Source organism: Hemibagrus wyckioides, linkage group LG26, assembly GCF_019097595.1.
Source record: "Hemibagrus wyckioides isolate EC202008001 linkage group LG26, SWU_Hwy_1.0, whole genome shotgun sequence".
In the NCBI taxonomy this organism is placed as follows: domain Eukaryota; kingdom Metazoa; phylum Chordata; class Actinopteri; order Siluriformes; family Bagridae; genus Hemibagrus; species Hemibagrus wyckioides.
Window position 1 is genome coordinate 20803577 of NC_080735.1, and position 14678 is coordinate 20818254.

The 14678-nt window shown below is 44.9% G+C and overlaps 1 protein-coding gene across 2 annotated transcripts in view; it reads right to left on the reverse strand.

Annotated features, from left to right (window-relative positions):
• dnm2b (dynamin 2b) overlaps positions 1–14678 on the reverse strand; it is a 31122-nt gene that overhangs the window by 2116 nt on the left and 14328 nt on the right. The window contains exons 10-20 of one of the 2 annotated variants that reach the window (XM_058381032.1): positions 12328–12463; positions 12154–12221; positions 9548–9686; positions 3932–4018; positions 3554–3624; positions 3393–3441; positions 3181–3291; positions 2976–3085; positions 2780–2891; positions 2531–2695; positions 107–333 (exon numbers count right to left, since the gene is read on the reverse strand). In XM_058381032.1, the coding sequence (XP_058237015.1) occupies positions 107–333; positions 2531–2695; positions 2780–2891; positions 2976–3085; positions 3181–3291; positions 3393–3441; positions 3554–3624; positions 3932–4018; positions 9548–9686; positions 12154–12221; positions 12328–12463 (1275 nt within the window). Of the gene's footprint in view, positions 1–106; positions 334–2530; positions 2696–2779; positions 2892–2975; positions 3086–3180; positions 3292–3392; positions 3442–3553; positions 3625–3931; positions 4019–9547; positions 9687–10909; positions 11049–12153; positions 12222–12327; positions 12464–14678 lie in introns of both variants that reach the window. The other variant, XM_058381031.1, reaches the window with a different exon arrangement.

The window sequence follows — 14678 nt, forward strand, 5'->3', positions numbered from 1 at the left end:
GATAGATAGATAGATAGATAGATAGATAGATAGATAGATAGATAGATAGATAGATAGATAGATAGATAGATAGATAGATAGATAGTGTGTGTCTGTGTGTGTGTACCTAATCTCTGTGTTGATCCAGGTGTCGTCCACAGGTGGGGGCAGGGGGGTGGAGATGGTGGTGGTGCTGATGTCACTGATGATGCTGAGGGCCTCCTTAAGGGCATGGTACATCCTCAAGACCTCTTCTCGGTGCTGAGCCTGATCAGCACACTCCTCCATCAGTACGCTCTGATCCGCGCTGGAGTACAGGAACGCCAGCAGCTCAGAGTGGATGAACTCCTTAGCCTGGAGTGGGGGAGGGTGGGGCTCATGATTATCAGGATTTCACCATCAGCATGTCGTATACTGAATATCAAACCTGTATTGTTATAGCAACTAGTAGATATGAAATAATAATAATAATAATAACAAGAGCTGTGTATATCGATACATATAGCATTGAGCAGTGGTGGCTCAAGTGGTTAAGGCTCTGGGTCGTTGACGGGAAGATCAGGGGTTCAAGCCCCAGCACCGCCAAGTTGCCACTGTTGGGCCCTTGAGCAAGGCCCTTAACCTTCTCTGCTCCAGGGGCGCTGTATCATGGCTGACCTTGCGCTCTGACCCCAACCTCCAAGGATGGGATATGCGAAGAAAGAATTTCACTGTGCTGTAATGTATATGTGACAAATAAAGGGTGTTCCATTACATGGGGCGGGGGGAGGGGCTGCCGTATGTTCCCAGCTGCCAGGTCCTATGTTTCGAGGGTCTTATACTGGTCCTGTGATTCTCAGCCTGATTTCTTCCCAATATTTCCAGGATTCCGTTTCCTATTTTTCCAGAGTTCGATGTTCAAAGGTTTCTGTGCCCTGATTTTTCCATGGTTTCCAGGATCCTGCGTTTCCATGTTCCTCCATGTGGTTTACTTCCCAGGGATTACATCCCTGAGAGCTTCCTTCCTTCCCTGAGAGTAACATCCTACAGTTCATTAGAGGAGAATATATGTTTCCAAGGTCGTACAGTGCTGCTTGAAAGTTTGTGAACCCCTTGAGCTGCTCAGACTTTTCTGTTGTTTTACCTTGATTTTCTTATTTTATCATCACCTGCTTTTTATAAATTAAATGTCAGATGTATGTTGATCAGTTGTATTTGTTTGTTTAGTGGGAATTTTGCGAGTAGCCAAAAAACTACATGAAAGATTGATGTACAAAAGTACGTGAAGCCTGAGCTGCGTTGGTAAAGTCAAGTGTGTAACAGATTCAGGTGAAACACATTTGGGTGATTAATTAATCAGTTAAACAGACCAATCAAACTAAACATCCTTAGGAAAGTGGTTGGGCAACATTGATTAAAAGAGAGAGGAAACCAACCAAACCACTGTAGTGCCAAGGAGTCAAACAATTCCAAGAGGAAAGGACATCAGGAAGAAGGTGGTGACCGCCCATCAGTCTGGGGAAGGCTATGAGACCATCTCCAAGAGATTCCAACTCCATCCATCCACTGTAAGACCGATCATCTACAAATGGAGGGCATTCAACATGACCACAACTCTGCCTAGAAGTGGACGCCCAAAAAACTGTCATCAAGAAGCACCAGAAAAAGAATAAATGAGGTAAAGGCCAACCCACACATCACCTCTAGAGAGTTGCAGACCTTTCTGGCAGCATCTGGGGTAAATGTACATGCGTCTACAATCAAACAAACACTGAACAGACAGGACATTTATGGGAGGGTTCCTCAGATCTAAATTCTCAGATCTATCAACAAATTCTTGAAGACAATCTCCTGCCATCAGTCAGAGAGCTGAAGCTGGGCCGAAAATGGGTGATGCAACAAGACAACGACCCTAAGCGTTCATACTCTCGACTGGCCTCGTCAGAGTCCAGATCTCAATCCAGTTGAAATATTGTGGCTAGACCTGAAGCGGGCGGTACATGCCAGATGTCCTTCCTTTCTCTCTCAACTGGCCGAGTTTTGCAAGGAGGAGTGGGCAAAAATCCCCAAAGACAGATGTGAGAGACCGGTCAGTGGTTACAGATGATGTTTGGTTGAAGTAATGGCTGCAAAAGAAGGTGCCACAAGCTACTAAATAAAAGGCTTCACTTAGTTTTGCACAAACAATAATTCAATCTTTCATGTAGTTTTTTTGGCTACTCGCAAAATTCCCTCTAAACAAACACATGCAACTGATCAACATACATCTGACCTTTAATTTATAAAAAAAACAGGTGATGATAAAATAAGAAAATCAAGGTAACAACCGAACACTCTGAACAGCTCAAAGGGTTCACAAACTTTCAAGCAGCACTGTATATATCTGAGACTTTATCTTCCTAGGATTCCAGGTTCATGTGGCATCATATTCATACATCCCCATATTTGTAGAACTGTAGGACTATCAGAATGGACATGTGGACATATCAAACTCAAGCTGGAAAGATAAAATCCTAAAAGACGGAGGTGGTGGAATAATGAACTCAGTTCTGTGACCGTGTGTGGAACTCACGCTGTTGATCATGAGGTGCATGATGGTCTTGGGCATGAGGTCCCGGATGCTCTTGTTGACGATGCCGATGTAGGAGTCGACCAAGTTCCGGATGGTCTCCACCTGCCTCTCCAGCTGAGGGTCCATGGAGATGGTGTCCACTGGAGCCCCTTCACCATTCTCCACCTGGACACAGAGACATGATCTGACCTGGTGATTCTGACCATTATCAACACAACACACAAGTAAGACACACACACATGTAGGTACCTGGTCTTTCTCGGGATACACTCCTGCCCGCAGGAACGAGGCCTTCCAGCTGTCCACGTCCTCCTGAGTGTCACACGCCAACTCGATCTGACGCAGGTCTTTATACACATTCCTGCACACACACACACACACACACAATGCTCAGAAAAAAGTCTAAAGATCAAACATACAGATATGTAAACACACACACACACACCTCTGCTCAGTGTTAAAGATAGCAAAAGTGTGTTTGGTGGACATGAAGCCTTTCTCCACATCTCTGAGCTTCAGGTTATCCAGAGGGAGCATGTACTTCTTCTCTTTCTCCTATAACACACACACACACACATGATGAAAATGTTTAGCATTTATAAATTGACAAGATGTAGAATTCTCTCTCTCTCTCTCTCTCACACACACACCTCCTCGTCCTTGTACCAGGACAGTGACTCAGCGGTCAGGACGAACCAGTAGTCCCTGGAGCCGCCCTTCATTATGCTGATGTTGATGGTGAGCCAACCTTTCCTGATCACCTGCAAAAAGGACGGGGTTATGATAATGAGTACACAGACCAATTAGTAGTGACATGAATATGTTAATTAGAGAAAATAATGTAGCCTGTGTATTGTAGCACCTGGTTGGGAACAGCTCTCTTCTTGGTGACAGCGGAGCTCTGCTGGGCGCTGCAGATGGACAAACATGAAAATAACATCATCCCATAATCTTAATCACTTTTAAGATAAGGTAATCTTTTATTTGTCCCACAGTGGGGAAATGTGAAATGTGGCTACTCACTTCGCAAAACCAATGAAGTCTTCATGATTGGTGTTGATATAAGAGAGTTCAATGTCAATCAACAGCATTACCTATAACACACACACACACACATTAAAATACACATAATAAACTAAACTAATCATGAGTCATTGGTTGTTTTGGTATAATATAAGAATTAGGAAGGCAGGCTGTTAACGGTCATTGTCCATGAAATCCAGAGCCCAATTTCCTAAAATTGACGATTTCACAACAATGCTTACGCTACAAAGTTTTGGAGGAACTCCACCCTTAACATCCGGCTTCATGCTACTCAGATTTATCTGATTACTCGGTCGCCTTATAAACGAATGACTGCTGTATTATTCCATGCTGATGGCTGTAGATTAACTGACCCACCTGGTCTTTAGTCTTGCTGTCCCTCTCTCTAATGTAGGTGGTGACGATCCTCTCGGTCTCCTCTCTCAGTCGAGGATACGAACTCAGCTGAGAAATACACACCATTACGTCAACACCATGTCCTGGTGCTTTACACTTCAATATTTCACACACTCAAAACATTATCAGTGATTAGAACACAGTCACACCTGTCAGCCATAACATTATGACCACCTGCCTAATATTGTGTTGGTCCCCCTTTTGCTGCCAAAACAGCCCTGACCCGTCGAGGCATGATGGTATCTGGCACCAAGATGTTAGCAGCAGATCCTTTAAGTCCTGTAAGTTGTGAGGTGGAGCTTCCATGGATACTTACAGACTTAAAGCAGGGGACTTTTGATAGATACTGACCACTGCAGACCGGGAACACCCCACAAGAGCTGCAGTTTTGGAGATGCTCTGATCCAGTGGTCTAGCCATCACAATTTGGCCCTTTTGGTCAAACTCACTCAAATCCTTACACTTGTCCATTTTTCCTGCTTCTAACATCAACTTTGAGGATGTCAAAATGTTGACTTGCTGCCTAATATATCCCACCCACTAACAGGGGCCATGATGAGGGGATCATCAGTCTTATTCACTTCACCTGTTATGGCTGATCAGTGTATGTTACACACACATCCTATGAGAGTTGTGGACTAGAGCTGCACAATATGACCTGCACTGTCTACAGTAGACCTCTGTGGCCAGAATTAGAACAAATCATTCAGAATTATAGTATAATAATAATAATAATAATAATAATAATAATACAGTATTATAAGTGTTCAGAATAACACAAGCTTGTTGTAATGTTTTTACAGACACTGTGCAGCTCTAATACACTGATCTGTTAGATCTGTGATACTGAAAGTGTGTGAGGCGGCAAAAAGAGCTGAGATTCTGCATCAGGAAATCAACAGAATGATTTTTAGTGAAAGGAATTGGAAAGGAATTGTGGGTAGTTACAGATGGAAATACAACTGAAGAATAAATCATTCAAAATCACGAGCACTGGATCAGACACGCTTTAATTCGGTCATCAGTGGCCGAGCTGAGTGACCGGATGCTCAAATGGCAGAAGGTGAGATTGGGGGTATTATGGTGGAGCGTCAGTGTGAGTGCGGTGAAGAGGAGTGGAAAAAATATAAACAAACACTCAAACACACACTCATACACACAGTAATATTCACACACACACACACACACAAACACAAACACAAACACACACTCATACACACAAACACACACACAAACACAAACACAAACACACACTCATACACACAAACACACACAAACACAAACACACACTCATACACACAAACACACACAAACACACACTCACACACAGTAATATTCACACACACACACACACAAACACACTCATACACACAGTAATATTCACACACAAACACACACTCATACACACAGTAATATTCACACACACACACACACAAACACAAACACACACTCATACACACAAACACACACACAAACACAAACACAAACACACACTCATACACACAAACACACACAAACACAAACACACACTCATACACACAAACACACACAAACACACTCACACACAGTAATATTCACACACACACACACAAACACACTCATACACACAGTAATATTCACACACACACACAAACACACACTCATACACACAGTAATATTCACACACACACACACACAAACACACACAAACACACACTCATAGACAGTAATATTCACACAAACACACACTCATACACACAGTAATATTCACACACACACACAAACACACACTCATAGACAGTAATATTCACACACACACACAAACACACACTCATACACACAGTAATATTCACATTCACACACACACACAAACAGTAATATTCACATTCACACACACACACACACAAACAGTAATATTCACATTCACACACACACAAACAGTAATATTCACATTCACACACACACACACAAACAGTAATATTCACATTCACACACACACAAACAGTAATATTCACATTCACACACACACACACAAACAGTAATATTCACATTCACACACACACACAAACAGTAATATTCACATTCACACACACACACTCACACACTGTAATATTCACACACACACAAACAGTAATATTCACACACACACACACACACAAACAGTAATATTCACACACACACACACAAACAGTAATATTCACATTCACACACACACAAACAGTAATATTCACATTCACACACACACAAACAGTAATATTCACACACACACACACACAAACAGTAATATTCACACACACACACACAAACAGTAATATTCACACACACACACACACACAAACAGTAATATTCACACACACACACACAAACAGTAATATTCACACACACACACACTCATACACAGTAATATTCACACAAACACACACAAACAGTAATATTTACACAAACACACACACAAACAGTAATATTCAAACACACACACTCACACACTGTAATATTCACACATACACACACAAAGTAATATTCACACACTCATACACACAGTAATATTCACACACACACACACACACAAACACACACACTCATACACAGTAATATTCACACACACACACACACACACTCATACACACAGTAATATTCACAAACACACACGCACACTCATACACAGTAATATTCACACACACACACACACACACGCACACTCATACACAGTAATATTCACACACACACACACACACACAAACACTCATACACAGTAATATTCACACACACACACACACACACACAAACACACACACAAACACTCATACACACAGTAATATTCACACACACAAACACTCATACACACACACACACACACCTGAGGACTGTATATTCCTTTACTAAAGCACAGATATTCACACTGATTTATTTCTCTTGTCTGTTATACTCAGATCCAGTCTTCTCTACACTAGATGCTGGATTTGGTCTGTGGGGATTAGTAATTAGTGGCAGACATCTGTCTAATCCAACCCCTACATCTGTCTAATCCAACCCCTACATCTGTCTAATCCAACCCCTACATCTGTCTAATCCAACCCCTACATCTGTCTAATCCAACCCCTACATCTGTCTAATCCAACCCCTACATCTGTCTACTCCATCCACATGTCCAACCCCTACATCTGTCTAATCCAACCCCTACATCTGTCTACTCCATCCACATGTCCAACCCCTACATCTGTCTAATCCAACCCCTACATCTGTTTAATCCAACCCCTACATCTGTCTACTCCATCCACACGTCCAACCCCTACATCTGTCTACTCCATCCACACGTCCAACCCCTACATCTGTCTACTCCATCCACACGTCCAACCCCTACATCTGTCTAATCCAACCCCTACATCTGTCTACTCCATCCACACGTCCAACCCCTAAATCTGTCTAATCCAACCCCTACATCTGTCTACTCCATCCACATGTCCAACCCCTACATCTGTCTAATCCAACCCCTACATCTGTCTACTCCATCCACATGTCCAACCCCTACATCTGTCTAATCCAACCCCTACATCTGTCTACTCCATCCACATGTCCAACCCCTACATCTGTCTAATCCAACCCCTACATCTGTCTACTCCATCCACACGTCCAACCCCTACATCTGTCTAATCCAACCCCTACATTTGTCTAATCCATCCACACGTCCAACCCCTACATCTGTCTAATCCATCCACACGTCCAACCCCTACATCTGTCTAATCCAACCCCTACATCTGTCTAATCCAACCCCTACATCTGTCTACTCCATCCACACGTCCAACCCCTACATCTGTCTACTCCATCCACACGTCCAACCCCTACATCTGTCTAATCCAACCCCTACATCTGTCTACTCCATCCACACGTCCAACCCCTACATCTGTCTAATCCAACTCCTACATCTGTCTACTCCATCCACATGTCCAACCCCTACATCTGTCTAATCCAACCCCTACATCTGTCTACTCCATCCACATGTCCAACCCCTACATCTGTCTAATCCAACCCCTACATCTGTCTACTCCATCCACACGTCCAACCCCTACATCTGTCTACTCCATCCACACGTCCAACCCCTAAATCTGTCTAATCCAACCCCTACATCTGTCTACTCCATCCACATGTCCAACCCCTACATCTGTCTAATCCAACCCCTACATCTGTCTACTCCATCCACATGTCCAACCCCTACATCTGTCTACTCCATCCACATGTCCAACCCCTACATCTGTCTAATCCAACCCCTACATCTGTCTACTCCATCCACACGTCCAACCCCTACATCTGTCTAATCCAACCCCTACATTTGTCTAATCCATCCACACGTCCAACCCCTACATCTGTCTAATCCATCCACACGTCCAACCCCTACATCTGTCTAATCCAACCCCTACATCTGTCTAATCCAACCCCTACATCTGTCTAATCCAACGCCTACATCTGTCTACTCCATCCACACGTCCAACCCCTACATCTGTCTAATCCAACTCCTACATCTGTCTACTCCATCCACACGTCCAACCCCTACATCTGTCTAATCCAACCCCTACATCTGTCTAATCCAACCCCTACATCTGTCTAATCCAAACACCTACATCTGTCTAATCCAACCCCTACATCTGTCTAATCCAACTCCTACATCTGTCTACTCCATCCACATGTCCAACCCCTACATCTGTCTAATCCAACCCCTACATCTGTCTAATCCAACCCCTACATCTGTCTACTCCATCCACACGTCCAACCCCTACATCTGTCTAATCCAACCCCTACATCTGTCTACTCCATCCACATGTCCAACCCCTACATCTGTCTAATCCAACCCCTACATCTGTCTACCCCATCCACACGTCCAACCCCTACATCTGTCTAATCCAACCCCTACATTTGTCTAATCCATCCACACGTCCAACCCCTACATCTGTCTAATCCATCAACACGTCCAACCCCTACATCTGTCTAATCCAACCCCTACATCTGTCTAATCCAACCCCTACATCTGTCTAATCCATCCACATGTCCAACCCCTACATCTGTCTAATCCAACCCCTACATCTGTCTAATCCAACCCCTACATCTGTCTAATCCACCCACACGTCCAACCCCTACATCTGTCTAATCCAACCCCTACATTTGTCTAATCCATCCACACGTCCAACCCCTACATCTGTCTAATCCATCCACACATCCAACCCCTACATCTGTCTAATCCATCCACACGTCCAACCCCTACATCTGTCTAATCCAACCCCTACATCTGTCTAATCCACCCACACGTCCAACCCCTACATCTGTCTAATCCAACCCCTACATCTGTCTAATCCATCCACACGTCCAACCCCTACATCTGTCTAATCCACCCACACGTCCAACCCCTACATCTGTCTAATCCACCCACATGTCCAACCCCTACATTCCCTGACTTATCCACATTCTGCTCTTTTCCTAATTTTTTCAATGTATTAACAATGTTATATACATGTAACATCCATCCATCCAGCCATCCATCCATCCACTCGTTATATCTCAACCCATCTTTCGTTCCCCTCCTTCCTCCCAGTGCATCATGCCTGTTACCTTTTCTGTGCACTTGTGGGCGAGAGCGGAGAGTTCGGACACGACCAGATCCACGCATTTGAGACACGGCTGCTTCAGCTTAACGATCTGCTTTTTCACTATGGCCTCAAACGCCAGGTCAGGGGTGAACAAACCTGTCCTGAGGGATCATGGGAAATGGGGGAGCAGGGTGGGGTGGGGGTAATTTTTATGTCAGGGCAATGAGAGGGAAAAGTGGCCAGGTTCAGAGGGTAAGATGCAAAAAAGGAATAAACAAAAAAATGAAAGACAGGAAAGAAGGAGAAAGAGATAGAAAATAAACAGAGAGAGCAAAAAGGTCTTCACTCAACACGCTGCCTCGAGTCAGATGAGCTTCTGGTTTCTACAAATCTCACAAATAAATAATTAAAGATTTTTAAAGTGGATTTTTATATTTATTTATTTGATGCACCTCGGATATTTTGTGGATTGAATAATCTACATGTTCATCCAATTCATCTAATCATCTGTCTAATGCACCTGTCCATCCATCCATCCATCCCTCCATCCATCCATCCATCCATCCATCCATCCATCTGATGAACTTCAAGTTAATTCTCAAAGCTCTCAAATTTATCTGTTTCATTCATCCAACCATCTACTACTAAATGCATTTCTCTAATCCATCCATCCATCCATCCATCCAATTCTTAGTTATTCACTTATTTTGATCAGATCTGTCATAGCATCAGTTAATTAATTAATCACTCCCTCCATTCATTCCTGATTCAATATTCATATATTCATTCTTCCATTACCCCTCAGTCCTACACCCACTTACCAACATCTACCTACTTACACCCACTTACCAACATCTACCTACTTACATCCACCTACTTACACCCACTTATCAACATCTACCTACTTACATCCACCTACTTACACCCACTTACCAACATCTACCTACTTACATCCACCTACTTACATCCACCTACTTAGACCAAGTAGTAGTATTTTGAAATGAGCAGTTTCCTTGTTGTATTGATTAGATTATATCTGATCATGTGACCGATGTTGAGATGAAGCTGTTGAATCCAGAAGCTCGTCTTTTATCGAGACCAGAGTCAGTATGTAAAACTAGCCTCCTCTACATGCTCACTCAGAGGACGAGGCAGGACCAGGTGGAGAAACTGGAGAGATCTGCACAGCTCCAGCCTTCTAGCTTATAGTTATTGCCTGAAGCCCCGCCCCCTCAGCTGTATTTGGATTAAAATGTTAGAATAGTGAGATGTTTCGGTTTAAAGGCTTGACCTCCATTTAAATGATTGTGTGTAGAGGCTGTGCAGATCTTTCCCCTCCCCCGCTCTCTCGCTCTGCAGCGCCCCCTCTGGCTGCATGCGATACCTTTGTAGTGCACTGCCTGACTGTGTTGATGAGCTCCTGGATGACCAGGTCAATGCATTTGAGACACGGCTCCTTCAGCTTAATGATCTGCTTTTTCACTATAGCCTCGAAGGCCAGGTCAGGGGTGAACAAACCCGTCCTGATACACGCCCCACACACACACACACACACACACACACACACACACACACACACACACGGTGACTGGGAGAAATAAACATGGTTTTCTACCTCCATTCTCTCTCTCTTTCTTTCTTTCTTTCTTTCTTTCTTTCTTTCTCTTTCTTTCTTTTCTCTTATTGTCATTTTTATCTGTATCCATACTTCTCTTCTCATTTTCTTTCATTTTTTCACCTTTTTATCTTTGTTCTTCATTCTCGTTTTTTTCTTTGCTCTTTCTTGTTCTTTCTTTATTTTTGTGCTTGCTCCTGACTTCACTCCACATGTATCCACACTTTCTTTCTTTCCTTCTATTACTTTTTGCCATTCTTGACATTTTTCTCTCTTTATTTCTTTTTATCCTCCAGTCTTGCTCTCTCTCTCTGTCTCTTTCTGTCTCTCTGTCTCTGTATCTGTGTGTGTCTCTCTCTCTGTCTCTGTGTGTCTCTCTCTCTCTCTGTATCTGTGTGTGTCTCTCTTTCTGTCTCTCTCTCTCTCTGTATCTGTGTGTCTCTCTCTCTCTCTCTCTGTATCTGTGTGTGTCTCTCTCTCTGTCTCTTTTTCTGTCTCTCTCTCTCTGTATCTGTGTGTGTCTCTCTCTCTCTTTCTCTCTCTCTCTGTATCTGTGTGTCTCTCTCTCTGTCTCTTTTTCTGTCTCTCTCTCTCTCTGTATCTGTGTGTGTCTCTCTTTCTGTCTCTCTCTCTCTCTGTATCTGTGTGTGTCTCTCTCTGTCTCTCTCTCTCTCTGTATCTGTGTGTGTCTCTCTCTCTGTCTCTTTTTCTGTCTCTCTCTCTCTCTCTCTGTATCTGTGTGTGTCTCTCTCTGTCTCTCTCTCTCTCTGTATCTGTGTGTGTGTCTCTCTCTCTCTCTCTCTGTATCTGTGTGTGTCTCTCTCTCTCTTTCTCTCTCTCATAACCAACAACACACTCCTTTTGACCTGTGTGTGTGTGTGTGCGAGAACACAGTGGAACTGGGAATGTGTTAATATAGTGTACAACTGATTATCAGCACATGCCTGAGGGTAAAAGACAGGAATGTGTGTGTGTGTGTGTGTGTGTGCGTGTTAGACGACGTGTACACTTGCCTCACACCATGAATGTTCTTAATTGCGTAGCTGATTTCTCTCCTCAGTTCTTTCTCATCAAACTCCATCTAAAACACACACACACACACAATATTAACACTAACACGGCTACTCTGTACTGAATCTCTACTTTTTTTTAAACGTTTTCTTTCTTCCTGTTTTTTTTTAAGAGACCTTGACAAGTTCGAAGGGAAATCTCTCGTGGAAGATGCGGTTAATTCGAGCTCCTCCAGAAAGTTCCAGAGTGTCCACTTGATCACCAGATCCCTCAATCCGCTTCTCAAAGTCCACTCCGAACTGTTGCACCATCCTACACACACACACACAAACACACACACACACAAACACACACACACACACATACAGTGAGCAGACAGTCAGCAAACAGGGCCAACATTGTGTGTGTGTGTGTGTGTAGGTGTGTGTGTGCGCCTCTTTCTGTGTGTATGTGTGTGTGTGTGTGTGCATGCCTCTGTCTGTGTGTGTGTGTGTGCCTCTGTCTGTGTGTGTGTGTGTGTGCCTCTGTCTGTGTGTGTGTGTGTGCCTCTGTCTGTGTGTATGTGTGTGTGTGTGTGCATGCCTCTGTCTGTGTGTGTGTGTGTGCCTCTGTCTGTGTGTGTGTGTGTGTGTGTGTGTGCCTCTGTCTGTGTGTGTGTGTGTGTGCCTCTGTCTGTGTGTGTGTGCCTCTGTCTGTGTGTGTGTGTGTGCATGCCTCTGTCTGTGTGTGTGTGTGTGCCTCTGTCTGTGTGTGTGTGTGTGTGCCTCTGTCTGTGTGTGTGTGTGTGCCTCTGTCTGTGTGTGTGTGTGCCTCTGTCTGTGTGTGTGTGCATGCTTCTGTCTGTGTGTGTGTGTGTGTGCCTCTGTCTGTGTGTGTGTGTGTGTGCCTCTGTCTGTGTGTGTGTGTGTGTGCCTCTGTCTGTGTGTATGTGTGTGTGTGTGCATGCCTCTGTCTGTGTGTGTGTGTGTGCCTCTGTCTGTGTGTGTGTGTGCCTCTGTCTGTGTGTGTGCCTCAGTCTGTGTGTGTGTGTGTGTGCCTCTTTCTGTGTGTGTGTGCGCACCTCTGTCTGTGTGTGCCTCTGTCTGTGTGTGTCTGTGTGTGCCTCTGTCTGTGTGTGCCTCTGTCTGTGTGTGTGTGTCTGTGTGTGCCTCTGTCTGTGTGTGCCTCTGTCTGTGTGTGTGTGTCTGTGTGTGCCTCTGTCTGTGTGTGCCTGTCTGTGTGTGTGTGTCTGTGTGTGCCTCTGTCTGTGTGTGTGTGTCTGTGTGTGCCTCTGTCTGTGTGTGCCTCTGTCTGTGTGTGTGTGTGTCTGTGTGTGCCTCTGTCTGTGTGTGCCTGTCTGTGTGTGCCTCTGTCTGTGTGTGTGTGCCTCTGTCTGTGTGTGTGTGCCTCTGTCTGTGTGTGCCTCTGTCTGTGTGTGCCTGTCTGTGTGTGCCTCTGTCTGTGTGTGTGTCTGTGTGTGCCTGTCTGTGTGTGTGTGTCTGTGTGTGCCTCTGTCTGTGTGTGTGTGTCTGTGTGTGCCTCTGTCTGTGTGTGCCTCTGTCTGTGTGTGTGTGTCTGTGTGTGCCTCTGTCTGTGTGTGTGTGTCTGTGTGTGCCTCTGTCTGTGTGTGCCTCTGTCTGTGTGTGTGTGTCTGTGTGTGCCTCTGTCTGTGTGTGTGTGTCTGTGTGTGCCTCTGTCTGTGTGTGCCTGTCTGTGTGTGCCTCTGTCTGTGTGTGCCTGTCTGTGTGTGCCTGTCTGTGTGTGCCTGTCTGTGTGTGCCTGTCTGTGTGTGCCTGTCTGTGTGTGCCTCTGTCTGTGTGTGCCTCTGTCTGTGTGTGTGTGCCTCTGTCTGTGTGTGCCTCTGTCTGTGTGTGCCTGTCTGTGTGTGCCTCTGTCTGTGTGTGCCTGTCTGTGTGTGCCTCTGTCTGTGTGTGCCTCTGTCTGTGTGTGCCTGTCTGTGTGTGCCTCTGTCTGTGTGTGCCTCTGTCTGTGTGTGCCTGTCTGTGTGTGCCTCTGTCTGTGTGTGCCTCTGTCTGTGTGTGCCTGTCTGTGTGTGCCTCTGTCTGTGTGTGCCTCTGTCTGTGTGTGCCTCTGTCTGTGTGTGCCTGTCTGTGTGTGCCTCTGTCTGTGTGTGTGTGTCTGTGTGTGTGTCTGTGTGTGTGTCTGTGTGTGCCTGTCTGTGTGTGCCTCTGTCTGTGTGTGCCTCTGTCTGTGTGTGCCTCTGTCTGTGTGTGCCTGTCTGTGTGTGCCTCTGTCTGTGTGTGCCTCTGTCTGTGTGTGCCTCTGTTTGTGTGTGTGTGTGTGTCTGTGTGTGTGTCTGTGTGTGCCTGTCTGTGTGTGCCTCTGTCTGTGTGTGTGTGTCTGTGTGTGCCTGTCTGTGTGTGCCTCTGTCTGTGTGTGCCTCTGTCTGTGTGTGTGTGTGTATGTGTGTGTGTGCACGTGCCTCTGTCTGTGTGTGTGTGTGTGTATGTATGTGTGTGTGTGTGCCTCTGTCTGTGTGTGTGTGTGTGTGTATGTATGTGTGTGTGTGTGCCTCTGTCTGTGTGTG